Here is a 23,204-nt window from a genome sequence, read left to right as displayed (position 1 = left end):
CTAGGATAAAACAGAAACGCGTTTTGAAATTCCGTATTTATAGCAGAACGCAGTGTAAAAGGTAGAGAAGTTCAAATGTATATATTTAAATTTCGCGGCACAGACATCGTTATCGCGGACTTAGCAAAAGACGATACATTAGAGGTGGGGAAAATATCGTGTTATGAGCTTTTATTATAAAAATATGATCGATATTTGTGTTTTTAACATCGAAATCATCGATGTGGTTCCATCTCTAATGATCAGCGCATTCCGAAAGATTCCGTGAATTCTTCGCCGTGAAAAAAAGAGAATAAATCGCGATCAGAATGGAGATCGATCCGGCGGATGAGCCTCAAGACGAGGAGCACACTTCTATATACGACGGATACCCACCCGATTTTGGTTATTTCAACATTGCCCACGGCATGCTGGTGGAGATTTCGGAGGAGATTCGGGCCAAGTTCCCGCAGGAGCGCCTCCGCTTCTCGCAGCTAAACAACCTGTACTTGGCTGCTCGTGGCGGCCAGATGATGAGCTTCGTCGAAATCCTGAACACCGTCAGCAGCAGGGAGGTGCAGACGCACCTGGTCAATACAGTGAGTACCCGTTGGAGCGAACGCTGCCTTCCTTTGCGTAATTGCCTTAATTTACTACTGCGTCATTAATGAAAATCGCTGCCGCACGTATACGTATTGGGTTTATATGTAAACCCCACTGTCTGTGCTGCCCCAAAGAGCGCATTTAAACGCTCCATTGCTGGTGTTTTTGTTTTTGGTATTTACTTGTTGTCATTGTTTATGAGAGGGAACGAGTGAGCGAAAGAGACAGGGAGTGTTAGGGAGGGGGATGTTGCCATATGCTCTGTTCATTCTACAGTGGTCATTCCATAACAGTGATAATCTGTTAACTGCTGTCATCCGATAATAATGGTTATCCGTTTGCACTGTGTAAATTAAAGCATTTTTAATTATTTTTGGGCCTGATTAGAATTGAATCTCAAGTTTAGATGTACACCTTAATAGTTGTATTTAACGAGCTGTCACTGTTCCACTCTTGTGTGTTTATAACTTTACTGCCTGCCAAAAAGACAAGCAAAAATCGGCAATCCGCAGTAAGAGCCCCGAAAGGGGGGAATTAATGACCAAACCGTAGAGATCCAAGCCCTATTCGAGGCACCAAGAGATGCCCAGTGCCACAATCAATGGGACATCAAGTAGGTGACACCCAGTAGTGGGCCATCTTTAACCAATTACTCATGGGTGGCGTGTCTCTCTGGACACGGAATTGGCCGGTTGCCAGTCGCCGAATGTTTTACAGTTTCCTGAAATCTTGAATGTGAAATGTGCGTTTATTAATTTGTTTATTAACCAAATATATTCGCCACCATCACGCTGCGTCGTAATCTAATCGAACTTTGTAGAGCAAACATTGCTCACAATAGAAGTAATTATACATTGCATACAAACCGACTAGATTTGGGATTGCAGATTAGAACACAGGAAAAATAATGAGATTTTAACATCATCTATTTAAAATTATGTATGTAATATAATTAATTCAAAAAGCGAATACTCTACGTAATTAGTCCATATAAATTTAAACTGGGCTATAAAGACAAGAAAAGGTCAAACAAATTTAGATGCTTTAATTCCACCACAAATCTATAATATATTTCATAAAATAAGATTCATAAATATGAAATGAAATCAATTTTAATGCCAAACAATTTAAGCTAAGTGTAGGAATGCGGGTAAATCCCCCACCCTTGATATCGCTCTTTCTCTCTGCGAGTGGCAGGAATGCAGGCGAACAGCTGCGGGTGGTAAACAAACCCTCAAGGACCTCTCTCGGTGAACAGCTGTTCGGCCCTGCGCAGGATCTATGTATGTCTCTGACTCGGTTCGATTCGATTCAACCCCCAGAAATGGCCGTATATGCAAACTTAGGGTTGGGAATCGTGTGCCTGGCGAAGTTTTATCGAGTTTTTCGGTGCTCGGCAGGACCTATGCTGCACAGCCAGCAGCTGCCAGTTAAAATTCAGATTCCAGGCCATGCACGCGGAGTTGTATCGGTAATAGAAGATACATAGATAGACCTTTTTTCGATCCTCTTAGAGCTTGAATCATTGCCTTTCTCCAAAAACCATAATTGCAGCACTCGCAAGCGCTGGTATGAGTCCGCCTGGCCAGGAGCTGGCTTCTGGCGAGGAGCTAACGATACGCTGCCCGTGACCAACTACATCACGTACCCGGCGGTGAGTGTGCGAAGTCCCTGGGCAGCAGTTTCTTGACCCAGATGCTATTTCTGTGGCCACAGCGCAATATTCCATTTATGGACTTTGGTCCGCGGACTTTCCATTGTAAAGCGAACAAAGAAAGCCTGCTGCACATTTTCCACCAAGATGGATACATATGCTATACACTTCACACTAGCGACGCACTATTTTCGTCCAACCTTGACTGTGAAACGGCTGCGCACGCACATCATAAGTTTCCCATCGCCTACGGCCCCTCTAACGTTCTCTATATATCTTTTTCGGTTTCCCTAGAATTTCGATCAGCCAGATGGACAATCGCTGACCCCGCTCACCATGGCAGCCATGTCGGGCAATGTGAAATTCGTCAAGACCCTGCTATCGCACTATGACGTTGACTTGGAGCGGGAGTGCAATGTCATCTTTGACGGAATGGTGGTATACGGAGCCACCGCCCTTTGGGTGGCAGCCGGTATGGGGCATCTGCAGATTGTCAAAATGCTGGTGCAAGCGGGGGCGGCCATTAACCACAATACGAAGGCGCAGTCGTCGCCGCTGAGAGCAGCTTGTTATGAGGGTAGGAACCAGTCGATACTGATCGAAAAAGAGTGCAATTTCTCATTATATTTCATCTAATGTGAATATCCTTCCAGGTCGCTTGGACATTGTCGAATTCCTTATTGACAATGGAGCGGATGTGAATGCCACGAATCTATTCAATAACAACACACTGATGATTGCCGCCTACAAGGGTCACCACTTGGTGGTAAACACCCTTCTACAGAATGGCTCCAGGGCCAACGACCAGGCGTTGTGTGGAGCCACTGCCTTGCACTATGCCGCTGAGAGCGGTCATTTGGATGTTGTGGTTGCCCTGTTGGACCATGGAGCCACTCTCAAAAAGAATGAATTGGGCATTACGCCAGCCTTGCAGGCAGCCGAACGGCTCCACGAAGATGTTCTCGAGGCGTTCATTCAAAGGCCGGGACTGATGAGCTTAGAGGAGCAAATTACGGCCCTGGAGCTCCTAGGGGCCACTTATGCGAATGACAAGACTAAGTACGATGTGAACAAGGCGTACTGCTATCTGCTGAGAGCCATGCAGATGCGATATAGCGATCCGCGACGCATTATCCGGAAGCGGGTTCAGCCCTCTGTGCCCGCTTATGACAGTTGGTTTGAGACTGAAAACCTGCCGGAATTGTATGCCATCAAATTAAACCACCACTCCATTCACATGGAGTCCCTGGCTATTCGAGAGCGGATATTGGGACGCAATAATCCGGAATTGCCGCAGGCCATCATCTACCGGGGAGCAGTAATGGCGGATCAGGGCAGGTTCTATCAGTGCCAAGTGCTTTGGAACTATGCCATAGATCTGAGAATGCGAAATAATGTGAGTTATTAAAATTATTAATTGTTCAATACTCCTAACACTTTGTAATTCTGCTCTAGGTCTCTGTAGATCGCGATCTCCTTCGTTTCGCTCAACTTTTCGCCCAAATACTGCGCGTCGAGAACCACAACCTCACCTTGGATCACGTGCTGCCCGTTCTGGCCAAGTGCCAGCAGGAGATCGAGAACAACAAGTTCAAGATAAAGGAAGCCAAGCCCAACGCTTGTCCCAGTCTATGGCAGGACCAGAACAATCAGAACTGCATAACTGCGCTGTATCTCATCAAGATTGTGACGCACTTGGCTCGTCGCAAGAAGGACCAGGACATCAACGAGGAGCACATCCAGCAACTATTTCTTGTGGTGCGCAAGTTCATACAGAATGACACGCGCCTTCAGGACGGTCAGACCTTGCTGCATATCGCAGTCAACGGAGTAATGCCGGTGGATGAGTTCTATACAAATGAAATGTGCAGGTATTGTTGCTTATACTTAACTTTAACCAAGATAAACTGAAAGAATTCCCCAACTAGATTCCCCTGCTATGCCACTGCCTTGGTTTTGGTCCATTGCGGCGCCTCCGTGGTGGCTGTGGATGCGGCACGCAATACCCCGCTGCACATATTGGTGACCAAGGTGAACACCACGCAAGATCGTCAGGCGGAGATGGCACGCATTCTCCAATTGTTCGTCGAGGCCGGGGCGCATTTGGATGCGGTGAATGCGGCTGGACAGACAGCAGCCACGGCCTGCAAGCAACGTAAGTTAAGGGAATAATAATGGGTATATATATTATAATACATTTCTGCCTTTTAGCTGTCTTAGCCAATCGGCTGCATGCCTATCAGAATGCTCACACCAGCCTCAAGTGTCTGGCTGCACGCACCATTGCCAGCCACAGGCTGAACTTTAAGGGCCTGATACCCACGCAACTGGAGGCCTTTATCCAAATGCACAGCGTGCACAAGGTGCTCCCGTAGACATTTGCCATAGGCACTAGCCGCAACCAAAGACTTTACAATAATTAGATGGAAGACGACTATACATCGAATTGCAATATGGCTTTCAAGGGAGCCTCTAGTACGGCGTTGCTCATCATTTTATTTTAAAGTCTTTGCCGCAACTAAAGTCATTAGAACTGTGAATGCACTGAGCCAAGTTGGAACACATTTATATGTATCAATATATATGTATATCGAATTTAGCGACTTAATCTAGCCAAAAGAATACAAGAAAGTAGAACGTTTTTATTTTTGTACACATTTTATTTAGTAATCTTCACTCTTAATTTATTTACAATTACAATTACAATCCGTGTGGACTGACTGTTTGTTTGTAATTATTAATCGTAATCACATAACTATTAATCCTTATTACGCGTAAAATCATTTTGTACATTTTCTATGTAAACACTACTATTATTCGCAGTGCAAGAGGGCGCAGGCCACCTAAGTTGAATCAATCGAATTGATTATGTTTTGTTTAGGTGAAATGTGAAATAAAAAATCAACCAAAATATAACGTATACAAAAACTGTAAATCACAGCTGAGACAAAGACGAAAGAACGAGTATATACAATTTGAAAGAAGGGATATCTAGACTCTATATCTAATTATATATTAGCATCACTGATCTTGTGATTGTTGTGGCGCACCTGCGGATACACCTGTGGCTGGCGCATAACCTCCTCGTACGACGGTGGCGGGGCTTCAGGAAAACTTGATTAGAGGGAACTCTTTCTGGATTGGACAACGTCGCTTACCATTGATCACGTAATCCTCGTCGTGCATATAGGCCGGATTTATCACCGCATCCGTGGGATAGGTGCGCTCAACGGTACGCTCCTCCAGGGTGGAGCGTTGCGAGCGATGAGAGTAGCGCTGCAGGTTCTCCGTGTTCTGGTGAAAACTGTCCAGATAGTGATCCTCCCGTTCCACATCATCGTGCTGCAGTTGGATTACATGCACCGAGGGACGACGGTCTGCGAAAATGAGTATATGGAAATAACATAACCTTTAAAAGTTTATTCTTTCAGATGCAACACTGATTTCTCCTATCTGCCTTGCGTATATTGTGTGTGTGGAGACAGAGACACGACACCCTACCCGTATCGGCGATGGCATCAGTGTAGTTCTCGCCAAATCGAAAAGGAGCGGCCAAGGACTTTTTGCACTTGAGGAACAGCACGATCAGTATCCAGCCCAGGATGAGAACGAGATACACAAATCCTAGCATGCTCATGTGAAGGCCGTAGATGTCCGACCCAGCGATGGGTCTGCGGGCTGGAACTTTTCCTTGACTGGGTGCTCTGGGGAGCTGGCTAGCGCTCCACGGGTGGTGACAAAAATCGATAAATGCCGTCACGTTGGCTGCGTCGTCGAGTGGTCATTGTTGTCGCCCGACGGCTGGCACGGAACAACTGACTGACCCAGCCAGAAACTCGGGACCGAGCGGCCGACGCACGGTCGCCATATCAGCGGATGGCCACAACAATAACGCGGCTAGAAGCCAGTAGAGGAGTTGCCCATGGTTGGGGGCGCCATCCGAAGTCCAGCTCTTGTGGCTGCCAACTTTGATTTCTGGATAAGCATTAAAAATTCTCATTAGGTCGATAAATTGGGCAATGATTGATAAGGATAGGATAAGCCGTATGCCAAACGGAGTACCCTGTATGGAGTGTGAATGTGTGCATGGTTGTAGTTTCCCGGGGGAGCGTGGGTGGTGACCATGAGAAATGAGCTAATTTGACGGTTGACGGTCCTCCTCTAAGCAAATACATACATATGTTTGTGGCGTGTTATTCGTGACGTCACGGATGTGCGAGGTTAATATCCCACTTAGCATTATGTGGTAATGCCTAGCCCCAAAAATAGACCTCCGAAAATTGGCCAACTGACCTTAGGAACTCTTTCAGTTCGATTGAAATTGGCTTTTATTTCTCATTTCACATTTATTTACTTGTTGTTATTATGTTTTTCTTTTCTATTTTGTGTGCTTTGAATTGGTTAATAAATTATTAAAGCCTTACTTGTAAGGGGTCATGACTTACGTTTTCCGTTCTTAACACGAAGGAGGCGTACACTAAGCTAACACTAGTTCTGGATGAGACCAAAAGAGGTCCGACATTTGAGGGAATCGATATAGTTGAGGTCAAAAGAATGGATGTGAAAGTTCAGGTTAAAATCTCCCTGATTGCTCTTTTAAAATGTCTTTATATAAAGGATATCTAGACAACACTTCTGTCGAAGGCTAGTTCAAAAGAATTTACATAATGCTAAACTTAAATATCAAAAAACAATTCAACTGAATTCAAATATGTTTCAAGTACTTTTTTGACCACAGCTGTACACTCTTCATTCATATATGGGAGTTTCGGGATACGTATCGATTAGCTTATGGCACAAGTGGGTTAGTGTGTGGGCCAACTATTTGGATTAGTGCAGTGGACCTTAGGGCTACGTCTATTGTCTAAGCTACGCAAGTCGGTACAGTTGCCGCTGTACTATCACATGGTTCATTGAGTGGGCAGGTGCAACGTCCTGCCAGTGCTCCCTCACAGGCTGGTCGTGGCCTGCAGCTTGAGGTAGCGCGTCCCGCTCTCCACATCCGCCAGCCGGGCTATGTGATCCGAGGCCGCATAGCAGGTGGTCGCCGTCGGAGTGCCCGGACGACTGTTGTTGTTATTGTTGTGCATGCTGCTGCTGTTGCTGCCGATGCTGTCGTTGCCCCTACCGCCGCCACCGCCTCCTCCGCCATTGCTGCCACCCGAGTGTCGGATGCGGGTCGCTCCCCAGATGAGGACCAGCACAGAGGTGACCAGTACGCCCAGACCCAGGCCGGGAAGGAAGCTCTTGTTCAGCGAATCAATCACCGTGTAGCTGTGCAACAGGGTCGATTGCTGATGAGGATGCGTCTGCTGCTGTTGACTGCCCACCACCACCACTGGATTGAAGCGCCGCTGATTGAGCTGGTAATCCTCGCTAGCTTCGTGCACTGCCTCCGGCTTTAGCTCATTGGACGTGTAGTATGGACGCCTTTGGTATTGCCGCGACACGGGAATGGAGCCGGGACTGCTCATCTGCAGCTGGGTGATGTTCGAGCAACCGATGTTCAGATCATTCTTTGAATTCGGCTCCTGGACCATGACCAGGCAAAAGCGATAGCTGGAAAAGATTGGTAATTATTAATATGTTCATCTAGCAAAGAGGGAATGCAGCAACTCACCTCTCGCCTATTTCCAGGGATGAGCTATCCGGCACAATGACGCTGACTGTGTTCTGGCCATTGACCACTTTGCTCTCGCAGTGGATCTAAAACAGATAGGATTGAAGATTCAGCAAGGATTTTAAATATTATACTATTTATTTAAGCTTATTACCGGTGAGTTGTCTATGAGTATCTCGTTTATGTTCTCCTCTTTATATACAAAAATGGCATCGCACATGTAGTCCTTCTTGCTAAGATTCAGGAGCCAGGTAAGGATGAGGCCATAGTCCGCCGAATAGTGGAGCTCGTGCAGAATAATCTATAATCATAAAATTTGATAATTAATATTAATATGAATATCAAGTTCCTTTTGTAACTTTCAAAACCTTTCTTACCTCCTCAGACAAGTCCTTGACGCGCGACGTCTGGTTGGGCTTAGCCAGCGACTCCAGATGCTGCATAATGTTGGCATTATCTTTCTCCACATTGTCCATGTCGCAGCTGAGCGTCTCCACGGGCACCTGCAGCAGTGGAGCACCTTCCAGCCTGGGCGGCGTCACACAGGAGGCAGTGAGACTGGAATGTAGTTGAGACACCTGCAGCCACTCAGCGAAGGGACGGATGCTGCAGTCGCAAGAGAGCGGATTCTCCTGCATTTGGAGGCTCTCCAACTCCCGAGCCCCATCCATAGCATTCCGAGCCACTATGGAGATATCGTTGCCCGCCAATCGCAGCTCCCTCAGCGAGGGTAGCGGTGCTATCAGATCGGAGGTGAGGGCTCTGAGAAAGTTATGCGTGAGATCCAGGACCGTGAGGCGACTCAGGTGCTGCAGCGATGCACTGGAGATGGCCACGATGCCATTGTAGCTCAGATCCAGGCTGTCCAGGGTGCCCAGGCCAAAGAAGGCGTGATCCTGCAGCACATCGATCTGGTTGTGGCGAAGCGAAAGACTAACCAATCGAGAGAAGTTGGCCAGGGCCTTGTTTTGGATGCTCTTGATCAGATTCCGATTGAGATTCAAGCTCTCCAGGTTCCTCATCCCGGGCAGCGTCTGCTCACTGAGGGGTCCGTTCAAGTTATTGGCCTGAAGATCCAGCTGGCGCAGGCTGAGGCACTGGCTCAAGGATCGCAAACTCTGCGGATAGTCGCCCAACCTATTTCCGCCCAGCTTCAGCACCTCCAGCTTACGGAGGTTACCGAACGTTCGCTGGGAGATGCTCGAGATCTGGTTGTTGCTCAGCTCCAAGTAAACCAGGCTGCCCAAGCCCACAAAGTCGGCTGTGCCCAGAGCCTTGATCTTGTTGTTAGCCAAATCCAGACGCTCCAAGGCCCCCAATGTGGACAGGGCGTTCCAGGGCACGCTCATCAGTGCATTGCCAGGCAGACCAAGGGCCTGTAGTGGCCCACGGATGCCCAAGAAGGCGGACTTGTGCACCCGCTTGATCTCGCCGGAGGAGATGACCAGACCGTGCAACGAGACTCCGTCGAAGATCTTGGCATCGCTCAGGAAGGTCACATTGCGCAGGGAACAGTCCAGCAGAGAGATGGAGTATGGAGAGGTACGCAGTCTGTCCGCAAGGAGCTGAAAGATGTTAAGAAAGGTTATTAAAGCTTAGGATTATTAAGGGTATTAGCAAGAGGAATCCTTACCAGCAGTCCGTGCAGATCAATGTTGCATCTGAGGGTGTGGGGCAGATCACAGCCGCACTCGAGCTCCGCGTTCCGGGTGCCTGTTATATTGGGACACTTCCATTCCGTGAGCCCATCGTCTACGGGCAACGGTAGCGAAGATACCTGCTCCGCCTTGCGCTTCCTGGGCGAGCTCTTGTTCACATATTTCCCGGAGGAGGACTTGGATCTAATCTTGCCTGTGGCAGTGGCGGGCACTGCCGCTGCGGACACCACGTACGCCGTAGGCGTTGTGGGTGAGGCGGCCAAACGGGTTCGTGGGGTGGAGCTGCTGGTGCTACTGGTCGTGGTACTGTCCTCCAACAGATCCTTGAGGTCATTGGCCGCTATCAAATCGCATTGCAGCGAGAGCAGGAGAAGTGCAAGTAGGCTGTAAGTGGAAAAGTTTTCATGGAAATTAGTGGCATGCCCATTGAAAGCGTAAACACTTGGAGACGGAGACCAAGTGTGCTGGGATGCACTGGATGCACTCCCCGCACATCATCAGATCGTTCGTTTTTAGGTCAAGCCGCAGTTGTCACTGACACTCTGACACACAAACACAAACATGCGTTTCGGGCTTAAGATTCCCATTGTTATCTCTGCAAGACAATTTGCCAATTTAGAGCTTAACGCAATCAGAGCGATTTATGGAATGCACTGAGAGATAATCTACAGATGTGATACTACAGACCGATTTTGAAATTATTTCCTCCCTTCTTTTGAGCTATAAAAACACCGAAATCTCAAGCACTTCAATATTAAATTATAGTATTAGTGATAGTTTATGTTTTCATCATCTTTGAATCCCCTTCACATTTTTTCCATGTCACCAGGTCATTCCCCAGTGACACCTCCCACTTCCACAGACACCACCAGAGTGGATTCAAGAAAAAAAAAAACTGCGTGCGAGGCTTTAAAAACCCAGATTTCGGGCGCTACGCATCCAGTTTCGTAGAAATAATACCGCAGCAAAGTGCACAGTGCTCGCAGTTGCCGCGGAGGGAAGCTCTGGAATTTCTGGAATCTCTCTCAAGTCAAGTCCAAAGGATTAGCAGTGGTCCCCACAACCTACGATTAATCCCTTCTTTTAACCCGACATGGCCAGTCACTTGCCCAAGGGCGGTGCCCTCGTCCTGGTGCTGAATCTCCTCCTGCTCTCGCAATGGGAGACGGAGTCCAAGCTGCTGACACGGTGTCAGTTGGCCAAGGAGCTGTTGCGTCACGACTTTCCCCGCAGTTATCTGTCCAACTGTAAGTATGGACCAAAATCCAAAGGGTCAACAACAGAGACTCTTGATTACAAAGTATTTATCGTGGGGTAATTAAAAAGTATACAAAGTTTTAAAAAATATATTATATATTAGAATAAAGGTGATCTTAAAGTCGTTGATTTAACACATAAGGTACCAAAACTTGAATCTTAAAAGTGTGTCCACTTGAGAGATGTTCAGTAATATATTTTCCTTGTCAACAAAACAGACTAGAAAATATATTAAATTCACTAGAACTTAAATGTCTCGAATTTAAATAACTAGATAAACTTCAATTTGCATAAGTTGCATTTAATTTCCCAGGCATTTAATAGGCATTAATTATCTTATTCAATTTATTATTTATTTATACACCTAGGGGTTTGTCTTGTGGAAGCGGAGAGCGGACGCAGCACGTCCAAGTCCATGCAGCTGCCCAACCAGAGTGTCAGCTACGGACTCTTCCAGGTGGGTTAGCCCCAATTCCCTTCTTCTAGTTTCTCCTGTGCCACTCAACGAATCTGCCACAATTCACAGATAAACAGCAAAAACTGGTGTCGCAAGGGTCGTCGCGGTGGTATCTGCAACATCAAATGCGAAGGTGAGTCCCCCTAAGGTCACATTCCACATTCGCCCACGCCACAGTTATATTAATGTGGAGAGATTTCCGGACCTTTCCATTCCAGAGTTCCTAAACGACGAGATCTCGGATGACTCACGATGTGCCATGCAGATCTTCAACCGCCATGGATTCCAGGCCTGGCCCGGTTGGATGAGCAAGTGTCGTGGGCGCACGCTGCCCGATGTCTCGCGTTGCTAGGACTGCTTTTTGACTTGCTCTTAGCCTTAACTAACTGTATACATAGCTACTAAATCACATAAAGCTTAAGTCAATTTGTTTGGAAGAGAAAAACAGAAAACAGTATATTTATTTTTCAAATCACAGTGATTATTTGCGGGTATTTCCAGGAATCTGTCGCTATCAGCGTAGGGAAGATGCTATGGCAATGTAGATGGGTTCTCTATTTGCTAATCAGTTACCTCTTAAAGTTAAAAACATAACTAAATTAAATATGTTTTAGATTTAAATTCAGTTGTTCCAAGGACTATAATTATCTTCATTTGGGGGAATAGGAATCCGGAACTATTGGGTACAGTAAAAGTAAAATTAGTATAAATATACATATCTCTGTATTTATAAGTTCAGCTTTCTCTCAAGTTTTGATTGCCGAATCGTGACTAATTCCCTCATTGGTTTCTGCTACAATTGTTTTTATTTTTAATACCAGAGCTTCATATTACCTGAAACTTTTGTTTAAGCAAACACAGACCTTCCTTAAGTTGGATCACTGAACTCCCGACAATGCAATTGATTGCTAAATATATTGATTTTTTATCGCTGTAATTATGAAACTTCCGAGGAAGACAAAACTCAAATAGGGGGGAATCTCTACAGACCAGATCTTTGGACCTGTTCAGGTGAGGGAAGTCAGCCGTGTCGGCGTGCTAGTGCCTTATCAGCTTTATCGGCCACCGCAGAGCATATTCAAACGATCGGGCGTTCTGGGAGAGAATTTCCTCCCCGACTCAGCCGCGAACCGAGTCGCAATTGTACCTCAGGAATATTCGGGCGTTCAGTACTTAAACTCGGGTCAGCGGCGTAGCACCGGTGAGCTAGCTTCGCACCGGATCCGATCTTGGGTGTTGTTGTTGAGCGAATGATATTTAGCAGCACGCCATTGCCAAGCTCACGAAATACCCGCGGAACGCGGCAAGAAGATACAGGTAATCGCCATACCTCTAGACTCTCGCAATCCCCTAAACAAACTTCGTTTCTCTGCGATAATTAAGTAAACAAAGTAAACAAACTGTTTGCTGAAGTAAAAGTGTTCTGCCAGAGGAAGTAACTCAATCTCATTAGTATGAGAAAAGTAAAACGTGTACTTGCGTAGAGCTCCAAACTTTAATGTTTTTCTGGTTTGTTTACATTTTGGCAACCTTGATGGTAGATAGATTGGATCATATCTTTATAAATTGGTAGAGACACAAAATACCCTGCAGAATATTATCTGGAACAGATTCTATATAGAATGTATAAATAGTACTACTTAAGGGACTACTTGCTTTTCTTAGTATCTCTTCTTAATGGAAATTTATAATACATTTTTATTCTCGGAACTATCATAACTTGACAGAAAATTACTAGCTTAAATATATGTAATATATCATCCTTATAGTATTTCTAGTGAAACCTTAATTTATTCTATTCAAATCACTTAGGCTTAGTAAGTGGATTAACTTTTCAATCAATTAAGTCACTATGATACTAAAGCAAAGTGACATGAAAGGTATTTAAATATATGAAGCTAGAATAGATAGTCTGTATAATACAATATAATAAAAAACATTCTATGCAAAAACCAGAAACGATTTCAACCCACGAAACTGTGTGGGAGTAAACAAAGGTAAAAGCTTTGGTGTATTGTTAGTGGGCTCATCATTAGCCACAATTGAGTGATTCTTGTTTGGTGCTAAAAAAAAAAGAACACAAATGTCATTGGAAACTGTGAATAACCAATAAACTGTGAAAGCACCTTCACCAACCCAAAAAAAGCCAGATGTGCAATAGAGTTTCAACACTTTTAAAGCTCATTTGACTCTAGTTTTCGAAGAAGTAACATCGATCTCCAACGATAAGGTGCTTCCTAGGAACAACTTGGACATTAATACAATCACTGAACTGTTTGGTTAACTAAGTCCATAGCTAATGAGGAAACCCTGTGTATACATTTCTCTATGAATAATCCAAGACACCGCTGTTGTTATTTACTTTCAGAATGAATACCATTTTAAGGTGCCTACTTCCACTGCTGATCCTGCTGCTGGTGGGATCTGAGGTAGTGGAGTCCAAGAAATATCAACGCTGTGAACTCACCCGCGTCCTGGTTGAAAATTACAACTTTGACAAGACTTTCATCTCAAACTGTAAGTTTAAATATTAACTTAAGGAAAATCCTTTGTAAATTCAGATATTACTCTTTCCAGGGATATGTCTGGTGGAACATGAAAGTTACCTGGACACCGGGAAGATCACGAAAAAGGAAAATGAGAGCAAGAACTATGGTCTGTTCCAGATCAATAGTAGGGATTATTGTGCCGAGGGACGAAAGGGAGGTCTGTGCAATAGGAAATGTGAAGGTGAGATGAAAGTTAACTAGTCTCTCAAATCATAAACTTTATAGTTAAAATAACATCCTTTAAATCGAGTGAGTTGAATATGTCCTGCTTATAATACCTTTCAATAATAAAGTGGTACTAGACTTGGATACATTTTAAATAGAAGACTTCTTCCTAAGACTTGAATCTAAATATGTTTTCCTTTTTAAATATTTGCAGACTTCTCCAACGACGACATTGGCGATGACATTGCCTGTGCCAAACTGATCCAGGAGCGCGAGGGATTCAAGTACTGGAAGGGCTGGGATCGCTTCTGTCGCAATCAGCAGAATCTTCCCAATCTTCGCGTGGTGTGCAACTTTCGCAGCCTGCGTTCTCCCAGCGGCTGATCCTATTTCTATATACATATTGTATATATGTATGTATACTGTACTTACTCATAGCGGGAAAGAGAGATATATTTGAATACTTTGCATAATTGCTTGTTTGGATCTGGATCTCGATCTGCGGCTTGCCCACACAGGGAGCTTAGCCAAGTGGGCGAGCTGTTTGTGCCTTTTGTTTGGGCGTTGGGATCTTGATGGCACTCTCCAATGACATCGCGACGGGGACTGGGACTGGGACTGGGACTGGGGTTAGTAATTGATAGCTGCGACGCAACACGGTGCAACCCGAGACGAGACCCATTCAAAGTCAATCATTGTTACGAATGGAGTGGTAAGGTTCTTGAACAATATCGGTTTGCATTTCCGCTCAACAAAAGGCGGCGTTTCCGTTTTGGGGCCAGCAAACAGTGGCAGTGGCAGCAGCAACAATTGCAAACGCACCGCAGGGCATCAGGGAAGCATGCAAACAATAACAGCAACAGGTGGAGGCTCAAAAATCAGAGCGTAACTACAACCTACAATGGCCAGGCATGGACAGAGGAAACACTGGCATAGACGGTTCCATTAGAATGCGCTTTGCATATGTACGTGGTCAAAATAAATCTGTTTTTTTCCTGCTAAATCAACACACACTGAACAATAATGAATTACAGATTGTTTCTTGAATCATAATACATTTTAAATGCCTGTCGTTTAACTCTTTAAGCCTGGCCTTAAGCTGCAATTGTTTCTAAATATATTCCGACTTTCTTTAACAGAATCTTATGATATATGCCACCATATTTCAATTAGAAATATCCTCAAATATTTCTCTCTGTGCAGCCCACATTAAGCATAGTGTTGACCACTGCGTACACACACCGGCAACGTCCTCAACAATAAAAAAATATATATTTTAAAATGCAGCTCAGCTCAACTCCACCTCTGTCACGCTAACTGGCCAGCGATTCGAAACGTTTGAGTGCCTTCAATTTCCGCTCGCTTCTTCCTTTGCCCAGGTTTCTGCCCAATGCCTCCTCCCTCGGTGCTCAGTGTGGCTAATTATGCATAAAATGCCACGCCTCACACCTCCCAGGATCCGGATTTGAATACCTCCGCTGGCTGACCTGTCGCCGCTGACTCAGCGAAGCGATGAGTCCCGGCACTCAATCAAAGCACATCCATCAACCATCCGCTGTGAACAACTAACTAACTAACTAGGTGCTCTTCTGCACGCTGCCTGTTTGGCCTCAGACTTAGCACGGACTCGCTAATCAAGATACTACATATAGCCAGGGGTTGGAGGTCGGAGGAGCGGGGCAGGAGCAGGAGGTGTCGGTGTCGGAGACGGAGACGGAGACGGAAAGAAACCCAAGGCAATCGTCGCCATCACTTTTCCGTGTGCAAACTGGAGACGCCAACTTGGTTTGATTATTCATCTGGGCAGGGTGCTGCTGCCAGCTCCCACACACATCAGAGTTGGAAATGCAAGCTGTAGGTGAATTTTGAATGCTCTTTCCTAATTCTCACAAGGAATTTAAATCAAACTATTTTAGGTAACTTGGAAATTAAATATAAGATATTATTCTTCAAGTCTTTATTTGATTTTGGGAATCAAGGAAGTCTTGATGGAATCCTTAACAATAATCATATCGATGGGTATTCTGCATTTATAAATAATGTAAAATTCAAAGCAACTTTTGTGGCATCCTTGCTAATTCGTTATCCGTAGTCTTATGTTTTAAAGTCTTTTTTTTTTAGATATCTTACCAACCAAGTAGCCTAGCTAAGAAGCCCCTTGCCAGACGATTCTAAAACCTGCGATGTCTGATGTGTAGGCGCATAGCGCCATAGTCATAGTCATCGTCATCGTCATCGCCATCGCCATCATCGGAGCAGACGCACTGCGTGGAGATGGAGACCAAAACACCAGAAACGGCTGAAACGGCTGAAACGGCGGCAAGAGCCAGTCCCAAACTGACTGAAATTAAGGCACGTCAGCGGAAATAAACCCTCTCGTTTGGATGCCTAAACATACATATGTATATGTACGCATGGTACGAGTATATGGGAGTAAGCCAGGCCAAACGGCTGAAAATGGCTTGCAATGGTGCTGGTAACGGCATTGCATCGTTTTCTTGGCTGCCTAATGATGCTGCATGAAGATCAAAAGATACAGATACAGATACATATGATAATGACGCCGCAAAATGGGTGTATCTGGCAGCTGACTGCACAACTGATTGGGAATTTCAATCAAAGTTGCTCACAACAAATTAGAAAAGCAAAAACAAATCAATTCTTATGTGTTTCGCACGTAACTTTAGTCTTAACTGGCACCATATATTATTATTTTCGGATATTTTTGTTTTTAGTTGTTTTTGGGTTTCATTCCTCTCTTTCCCCTTTTTGCTCAACATTTTTGCGCTCCCAAAATGGCCAAAACTGCGATAAGCCACCGAACAATTAAAAACGCGTTTTTTGTTAGCTCGCCTTCTTTGGCAATAAATGAACAACAAAAAATTCGAGAAAAAACAGCCAGTAATTGTGGCCAAGTAGATAGCGAATTTTAGGTGCTCTTTACTGTTTATTATACTCTTGCAGGGTATTGTACTTTTAGTCAGGAGCTTGTAACACAGTGAAGGAGTCGTTTCCGACCCTATAAAGTATATATATTCTTGATCAGAATTAATCGATCTAGCTATGTTTTGAAAATTTTATGAGGGGTAACATCATTAAAAGTGCCAAAAATTGATAAATATTTGAATCTTTTTAAATTCCAAATTTAATATGCATATTAATTAACCTAATAAAAACTAACATAGGACAGCTTTCCGAATAAAAATTAATGCTTTTTTGACCTAGTTATGAATTTTTTAATATATTATATTCGATAAACATGCAAATATTTTAATCTTAGTTATGATCGATCTATAACTCAATTGCAAACTCCAAGAGTAATTAGTAAGTCAAAAACAACACTTTCGAAAGATTCTCAGAGGAATAGTAGGGAAGAACTCATTCAATCTCAACTTAAGAAATTTAATTTCAATAAATTAAAAAATATTTTAGCTCGAATTACAAGCAATTAGTAATATTAAGTATTATTTTTATTTAGAAATTAAAGGAACTTTACTAAAATGAACAAAATCTAGTCTGTTTTTACTTCAAAAGTAAATTACATTTATAAAGTAAGGGGAATTCGTCCTCGTACCCACTTCCACGGCAATTTAGGGAAACAATTTTCGGCGTCAGCTGCAGTTGCAGTTGCCTAATTATTTATACATAAAGTAACTTATTTTTTTGTAGGAGCTAAAGCAACCGCAACGAGTGACATGAATTGCCGAAACGGCAGCGGCGGGCAAATTGGGCAACATGTTGCTAATCATAATGACAGCAACATGTTGCATAGGCCAAAGGCGAAATTTGTAAATTGCTTTTTCTATATTATATTATTTTATTTAATCTTTTTTTGTTATTTCTAGCTTGGCCATGCTGAATATCAACCTGCTGGGGCATTGTTCTGTTGTTGAAAGCGCATCGAACGGGGCTCATGTGTGTGTGTGTGTGTGTGTGGCAAATGAAATTTATGCCTAGCATGAAAATAGTAAAAGTTGCTGCAAAAGCCAGCCAAAGGTCGAAATGTCACGCAAAGTGGCAACCACAGACGTGCGGCACACAAAAAGGCCAGGAGAGAGGTGGAAAACCGAAGCAGCTGCTTTCGAAACTGAAGTAGCCACACCAACATTCAACATTCAACATTCAACAGCAAACATCCCACATCCACATCCACGTCCGACCATTGTGGTCTGCCTGGGTATTTAGCATGCCGAAAAGGAGTAGACAAAAGGGGACAGGAAACTGAAAACCAAAAGGGATTTAATTGTGATCCTGGCCCCTGGTCCCTGGTTCCTTGTTTCACCCTCCCCCTTGGGCCTGTGAGAACCGACTGCGTGAATGACTCGCATCGGAAGGCTGCCCATTAAGGCGTCTTTCTTGTAAGACGGAAACGGATGCTGGCATTCTGACAAGGAGCGCAAATATTATTTTTCCATCTACAATTATAAGACCATCAAAACAATAAACATAGCACTGGAGTATAGGAAGAATATACATATAAGCTTATACTATCTTTATGTCAGTGGAAATGCCTTGACTTGGGAGTCCGTTCAAACAGAAAGTAAGTAACGTGTGCGTTTAAGTTGTAATTTGAGGCTTAATGTAGTATTTTTAAGAGTAACTAAATCTATTTCTTCCCATCTCTAACCAGCTTGTTGTATTTCTTCCTAGACAAATATAATTTATACAAGTCAATGTAAGACCTGTCCACCAAGTTATATCATTGCAGTAAACCGGTGGCAAAACCTGTCAGTATTATCATCGTTCTTATCAGTCACGTGAATTAATAACTTTTAATTTTAACTCAATAAATGCCTATTGATAATGCCAAGTTGATCTTCCTGACTTTCAGGAATTTTAAAATACAAAACATACAAATAACTTTAAAGCCATGCTTCTCTTGTTACTTATTTTAAAATCATATATTTATATCCAAAGTGTACAGAAATATTTAAGCTGTACGGACTCCTAATTGCTCTTACAAAATTCTCAGTGAAAGTATTTAAAAAACCAATTAATATTTAATTGAAAAATTAACCAATTTCTGATTTATACCGACCACTTCTGCCCCCCAAATATGTGTGTTCCATGCAGCAAAGAGCTTGTCGCTCTATGTGGGTTCGCTGTCAGACTCGAATTGCTGGTAATATTGTCAAAGCGAACTGCAAATCACAGGTCTCAAAAACTCGTTTTTTGCTGTAAACAAGAAAATACAAACCAAAACAGAGGAACGGACAACGGCAACAACTCCGAGAAATAAAATTAGTAAGTATTATTTTTTGAGAGTGGGCCGAGACGACAAGTCAGCGGAAACGTGTGGGTGGCTCGCAACGGATTTGGCTGCCTTTTGTTTTGCCTTCGTTGGGCAAATTACTTTTTAATTGAACACACACGTGGGCAGCTGTGCTCGACCAAGTACTCGAACAATTAAGCAAATCGCAGGCCAAGTAACCGATAAGTGACAGCAGCAGTCATTGCAAGTCGGACCTCAAGCCCCCGTCTCGGATGAGGTCCAAATACAAAACATGAAACGAGACGACGGTCGGGCAATCCGAGTCCGATTCTGAATCCAAATCCCAATGAGAGAAACAGTTGGCTGATCCGATGAGATCTGCTCCGATTTCCCCTGGGGCAAGGTAAACAAACCATAAGCCGGGCTTTGTGCGCTTGCATTTTTATTTTATTTACCAAATCTTGCATTTTATGAGCCCCCGAATACGGTCCCGGTCCGAGCATGAACATGAATGAATGAACTTGGTGTCCAGGCAGTGTGTTTAATTTAAATTAAATTGGATTTCTCGATGCCTTTTTACTCTGGCCCAAAAGAGGCTTCAGGTCTGAGTGAGGAGAGGAGTCTGAGTTCTGTGTGTTGTGTCTGCCATTTGCATATGAATATGCCGATGGCAGTCCAGCGGCAGCCGAACAACTAAAAGCAATTTGAGACCGAAATTTATGGACATGACTGGGATTCTCGTCCGTTTCGCTCCTGAAGCTCATTTCACTTGCCTTTGGGCAACAAATTTAATGCATACAAAGGTATTTATATATTCTTAACATTGACTTGAATGAGGCAGTAAAATATTAAATGGTAAAGCAGAAAGATATCGTGTTAATAGACTGATGGACAATGCGAATATAATATTAAGAAGGAGAGTAAACATTTTTATATTCATTTATTATATGTAATAAATGTGTGTTATACGTAAATCAGCAACTTTGAGGACTCAATTAATATATACATTAAAACCAAGCACCAAAGACGGTTTTATTTATAAAGTAAATATCTCTTTTCTTATACTTTTTGTTACAATTCTGTAATCTGGCTTTATAGTCGAGACTAACTTTATGTGTCTTTAATCAGGCAGACTCAGACCTCGAAAAACATTCATATATCAAATATGCAATTTAATGATTAATTCTTATATCGTAGTACCATTTTTCTACTCTTTTCAAGCATGGATAAATGTAGTATTTCCTCCAAAAAACATGACATTCTCCATCTCCCTTGATTCGAATGAAAAAAACCTAAAGACCAAGTTCACAGCCCACACAAAACCTCAGAAAGCCAGTTGAGGCACGAGGAGGCCGCCAACGCATGTGCATAATGCTAAATCGACTGTTAATTGCGACATTTCGAAAGCCAAGACAACACACACACAGGAAACCAATAAATAAAAGTGGAAAACGCTTGACGAGAGCCGAAAAATCAATGAAATTTTGAGGGAAATTATACGACGAAAAGAAAGCTGAGTGTGGCGGAGCATCACGAAAATGGGCTTGGAAATGAACTAAATTAAAGATATTATGCGACAGCAGTTGGCATATGCCCCAAACACACACTAACACACTTGGTCTAGCCCACACCAAACACACCGTGGGCGGCCCACACACAAATGCAAATGCCAGAGACAGACTAGAGTTGTATGGCAAGAAATTGCTCGGATGCTGCGGAGGAGTATGCTAAGTGAATGTCTCTGTGTATAAGTTATGCATGCACTGCCAGAAACCAGTGGAAGGTCCTATTCCCTGTGACAAGCGGTGTCAGCGGAGTCTCATCTTTGCCAAGAGACATTAGCTCATTGGATGCTCGGATGTCGGCGACACACTTTGGGCACAAAAGTAAGTGGGCAGCAGGCAGCAGGCAGCAGGCATCGCTCTGAGCTCTGAGCTCTGCGCTCCCATTGCCAAATTTGGCAACTTGTTGTGGAGCAACAGCAACAGCAACAGCAGCAGCAGCAGCTACAGCGGCTGGTAAGTAGCACAAATGTTTCTTATTTTATCTCTTTTCCCTGGGCATTTGCTGCGGTGACTGCTGTAGTCGCAGTCACTCCGCTTCCCGCATCAAGCGGACGCCCACGGCTGCCAGTTGGCAGTTGGCAAACAAAAGACTTAGGCAACGAACCTGCCATGTCAAGCCAAGAAGAACAGAAACTGAAATAAATAGAAACGGCGGCCACAGCGGAGGCAACCCGAGCCAGGCGGCGGCTAATGAGCCGCATGTAAAGCAGTAAAAAATTATATAAACATTAATTATGAGCAATCTTTTTCTCCGCTTTCATTGTTGTTGTTGTGGGCGTTTTTTGAAAATGAAATGAAAATAAAAATAAAAAGAGTTTTCCTACATTGTCGCTTGTGAGCAGAGCCCGAAGATCCATGGTTGCCCGCTGTGAAAATGATGAGTTAGAAGAGAGTGGAGCAGCAACAACAAAGCGCTAATTGCGCGTAAACCGAGAGGGGGAAGAGAGAGAGTCAATGGAGGCACCGTGTGTGGGTTCGTTCCATTCCTGCTCCATGTTGTCTCTTCCCATTTCTTGGATGCCTCTTGTGTCTGGCCCTCGAAAAGCGTGGGCTTCCCGGGTGAATTGGGAAGACATTAGCCCGTGAAATTAAACGAAATTTGAGACAAAACACAACGGAAGTGCCGTACGCTTGGGCGGCGTTAAATGACTGCGAGCTGATTGAAATCATTATAGCTTTGAATTTTAATACGAGTTCATAAGGAGTCGAGCTTAGCCAATCCGATCCACTCACCTGCCCACGGGCTGGCTACGATTAAGACTGCGATTAGGCTGCGTTCGAATCCAGCGCTATTATTAGATTAAAAGGTGCTAATTTCTGCTACACACGCTGCTGTAGAAAATGGCAAATGCCAGATACTGATTTCTATCGCACATAACACATAAATAAAGCCTTGTGGGTGTCTCCCCACCATCATCAAGAGCACACACACATAAATGTTTATTTGCCCAGCGAATTGGGCCAGAGAGACTCACCTGAGCTTAGGCCACATCTTGATGGCCAGGGCGAAGTCCGTGCGTTTGGTGTGTGTTGTCGCTGCTCCTCTTTATCAGCGTGCGAAACTTAAACAGAGAGCGGTGCCAGCCAGCGTTCATAGAACAATAAACCGCATTAACCTGGCTCGCTTGCCGTCTACCTGCCTGCCGGCCGGGTCTTGCCTTCTGCCTTCTGCTCAGAACGTATTTAAAATGCGATAAAGATCTTTACGGTGCACTGACGCCCCGGCAGCGTCGACAATGCGATCGGAGGGCACCGTCAGTTGACACCGCTGGAGTTCGGGCTGGAACTGGAACTGTGACTGGACATGCGGTGCACACACACTCGCGCACTCATGAAATTAAAATTTCATTCATGAAAAACTACCGACTGCCGCACTGCAAGTATGTATAGGGAACAATCAACAGAACAGAAAGAACCGGAAACGGATGCGAGTCCGACTCTGCTGATGTGTTTGTGCGCCTTGCCCCTGGCCGCCAGGATTCCCAGAGATTCTGGAGGGATGATGACGCTGACAATGACGATGACTGTGACCGAGGAATGCCAAGTAGGTAATACCACAAACAACCAACTCTCGAGTATGGTCAAATTTGCATTTTCACGTTTGCCGCTCAGACGAACTTTGTTTTCGGGTTGCATGCGGCCAGGTGAGGCAGAGAACCACCGACAATTACACACACTCACAGAAATTGAGAGACGACGAGGTAGCGCTAACGAACTGGACCCGACGACGTCTGAAACTCGACTGAGCGGCCTACGCTCAGGTAAGGCAGGTCGAGCCACCGCCAACAGAATGATTTCATATGCGTTTTCCGTCGCCTCTCCCTCGGCGCTCCTCCGAACCTCGCTTTTCGTTCGCCTTCGTATAGGTGTTGTGTGTGTGTAAGTCTGAGTGTTTGCCTTCGCATTCGGTTCATTCACAAATACTGGTCCCGATGAATGGGACGCCGCCTCCGCCTCTGCATCTGTATATCCGAATTGTGTGGGC

General features: G+C 44.3%; 5 protein-coding genes and 1 long non-coding RNA gene across 8 annotated transcripts; 4 read left to right on the top strand and 2 right to left on the bottom strand.

Moving 5' to 3' along the window:
- Positions 1-63: 63 nt before the first annotated feature.
- Fem-1 (protein fem-1 homolog B) lies at positions 64-5,164 on the top strand. 2 transcript variants are annotated; one of them, XM_020951064.2, is made up of 7 exons: positions 1,886-2,053; positions 2,137-2,236; positions 2,531-2,813; positions 2,890-3,632; positions 3,692-4,107; positions 4,165-4,391; positions 4,448-5,164. In XM_020951064.2, the coding sequence occupies exons 1-7, from the start codon at positions 2,034-2,036 to the stop codon at positions 4,609-4,611; spliced, it is 1,953 nt and encodes a 650-aa protein (XP_020806723.2). In that variant the 5' UTR covers positions 1,886-2,033; the 3' UTR covers positions 4,612-5,164. The 2 variants fall into 2 exon arrangements, with proteins under 2 accessions (XP_020806722.2, XP_020806723.2); XM_020951063.2 differs by lacking the exons at positions 1,886-2,053; positions 2,137-2,236 and adding an exon at positions 64-578.
- LOC110182909 (uncharacterized) lies at positions 4,876-6,580 on the bottom strand. The gene is made up of 3 exons (XM_020951068.2): positions 5,738-6,580; positions 5,395-5,613; positions 4,876-5,339 (listed from the first exon to the last, which is right to left on the bottom strand). Exons 1-3 carry the CDS (start codon positions 5,871-5,873, stop codon positions 5,245-5,247), a joined length of 450 nt encoding a protein of 149 aa, XP_020806727.1. The 5' UTR covers positions 5,874-6,580; the 3' UTR covers positions 4,876-5,244.
- Positions 6,547-23,011, bottom strand: Lrt (Leucine-rich tendon-specific protein). The gene is made up of 6 exons (XM_020951061.2): positions 22,195-23,011; positions 9,490-9,898; positions 8,234-9,421; positions 8,011-8,157; positions 7,857-7,942; positions 6,547-7,795 (listed from the first exon to the last, which is right to left on the bottom strand). The coding sequence occupies exons 1-6, from the start codon at positions 22,209-22,211 to the stop codon at positions 7,186-7,188; spliced, it is 2,457 nt and encodes an 818-aa protein (XP_020806720.2). The 5' UTR covers positions 22,212-23,011; the 3' UTR covers positions 6,547-7,185.
- On the top strand, positions 9,277-11,700 carry LOC110182910 (lysozyme). Its single transcript, XM_020951069.2, has 5 exons — positions 9,277-9,398; positions 10,344-10,761; positions 11,140-11,228; positions 11,298-11,361; positions 11,447-11,700. Exons 2-5 carry the CDS (start codon positions 10,608-10,610, stop codon positions 11,578-11,580), a joined length of 441 nt encoding a protein of 146 aa, XP_020806728.1. The 5' UTR covers positions 9,277-9,398; positions 10,344-10,607; the 3' UTR covers positions 11,581-11,700.
- LOC110182908 (lysozyme) lies at positions 12,215-14,415 on the top strand. Of its 2 annotated transcripts, none has more exons than XM_020951067.2 (4): positions 12,215-12,545; positions 13,597-13,745; positions 13,806-13,958; positions 14,157-14,415. In XM_020951067.2, the coding sequence occupies exons 2-4, from the start codon at positions 13,598-13,600 to the stop codon at positions 14,324-14,326; spliced, it is 471 nt and encodes a 156-aa protein (XP_020806726.1). In that variant the 5' UTR covers positions 12,215-12,545; position 13,597; the 3' UTR covers positions 14,327-14,415. The 2 variants fall into 2 exon arrangements, with proteins under 2 accessions (XP_020806726.1, XP_086684175.1); XM_086828049.1 differs by having other exon boundaries at positions 12,397-12,545; positions 13,571-13,745.
- On the top strand, positions 14,461-15,006 carry LOC147644349 (uncharacterized). Its single transcript, XR_015270564.1, has 2 exons — positions 14,461-14,654; positions 14,725-15,006. It is a non-coding gene; the product is annotated as an uncharacterized LOC147644349 (long non-coding RNA).
- Positions 23,012-23,204: the final 193 nt, after the last annotated feature.

This window comes from Drosophila serrata, unplaced genomic scaffold (assembly GCF_035046125.1).
Source record: "Drosophila serrata isolate PLE 108 unplaced genomic scaffold, ASM3504612v1 contig_184, whole genome shotgun sequence".
Lineage (NCBI taxonomy): Eukaryota > Metazoa > Arthropoda > Insecta > Diptera > Drosophilidae > Drosophila > Drosophila serrata.
The sequence above is the reverse complement of the archived record's forward strand: the minus strand, read 5'-3'. Positions and strand labels throughout refer to the sequence as shown.

Bases quoted from the DNA above. Each gene is read 5' to 3' on its own strand.
- LOC110182908 (XM_020951067.2), top strand. From the start codon at position 13,598: ATGAATACCATTTTAAGGTGCCTACTTCCACTGCTGATCCTGCTGCTG. The intron at 13,746-13,805 runs GTAAGTTTAAAT...TACTCTTTCCAG, and splicing joins CAAGACTTTCATCTCAAACT to GGATATGTCTGGTGGAACAT. The intron at 13,959-14,156 runs GTGAGATGAAAG...AAATATTTGCAG, and splicing joins GTGCAATAGGAAATGTGAAG to ACTTCTCCAACGACGACATT.
- LOC110182909 (XM_020951068.2), bottom strand. From the start codon at position 5,873: ATGAGCATGCTAGGATTTGTGTATCTCGTTCTCATCCTGGGCTGGATA. The intron at 5,614-5,737 runs GTAGGGTGTCGT...TCATTTTCGCAG, and splicing joins TGATGCCATCGCCGATACGG to ACCGTCGTCCCTCGGTGCAT. The intron at 5,340-5,394 runs GTAAGCGACGTT...GTTTTCCTGAAG, and splicing joins CGAGGATTACGTGATCAATG to CCCCGCCACCGTCGTACGAG.
- Lrt (XM_020951061.2), bottom strand. The intron at 9,422-9,489 runs GTAAGGATTCCT...AACATCTTTCAG, and splicing joins TTGATCTGCACGGACTGCTG to CTCCTTGCGGACAGACTGCG. The intron at 7,796-7,856 runs GTGAGTTGCTGC...AATCTTTTCCAG, and splicing joins TCCCTGGAAATAGGCGAGAG to CTATCGCTTTTGCCTGGTCA.
- LOC110182910 (XM_020951069.2), top strand. From the start codon at position 10,608: ATGGCCAGTCACTTGCCCAAGGGCGGTGCCCTCGTCCTGGTGCTGAAT. The intron at 10,762-11,139 runs GTAAGTATGGAC...TTATACACCTAG, and splicing joins CCGCAGTTATCTGTCCAACT to GGGTTTGTCTTGTGGAAGCG. The intron at 11,229-11,297 runs GTGGGTTAGCCC...CACAATTCACAG, and splicing joins TCAGCTACGGACTCTTCCAG to ATAAACAGCAAAAACTGGTG.
- Fem-1 (XM_020951063.2), top strand. From the start codon at position 309: ATGGAGATCGATCCGGCGGATGAGCCTCAAGACGAGGAGCACACTTCT. The intron at 4,108-4,164 runs GTATTGTTGCTT...TTCCCCAACTAG, and splicing joins TATACAAATGAAATGTGCAG to ATTCCCCTGCTATGCCACTG. The intron at 4,392-4,447 runs GTAAGTTAAGGG...TCTGCCTTTTAG, and splicing joins AGCCACGGCCTGCAAGCAAC to CTGTCTTAGCCAATCGGCTG.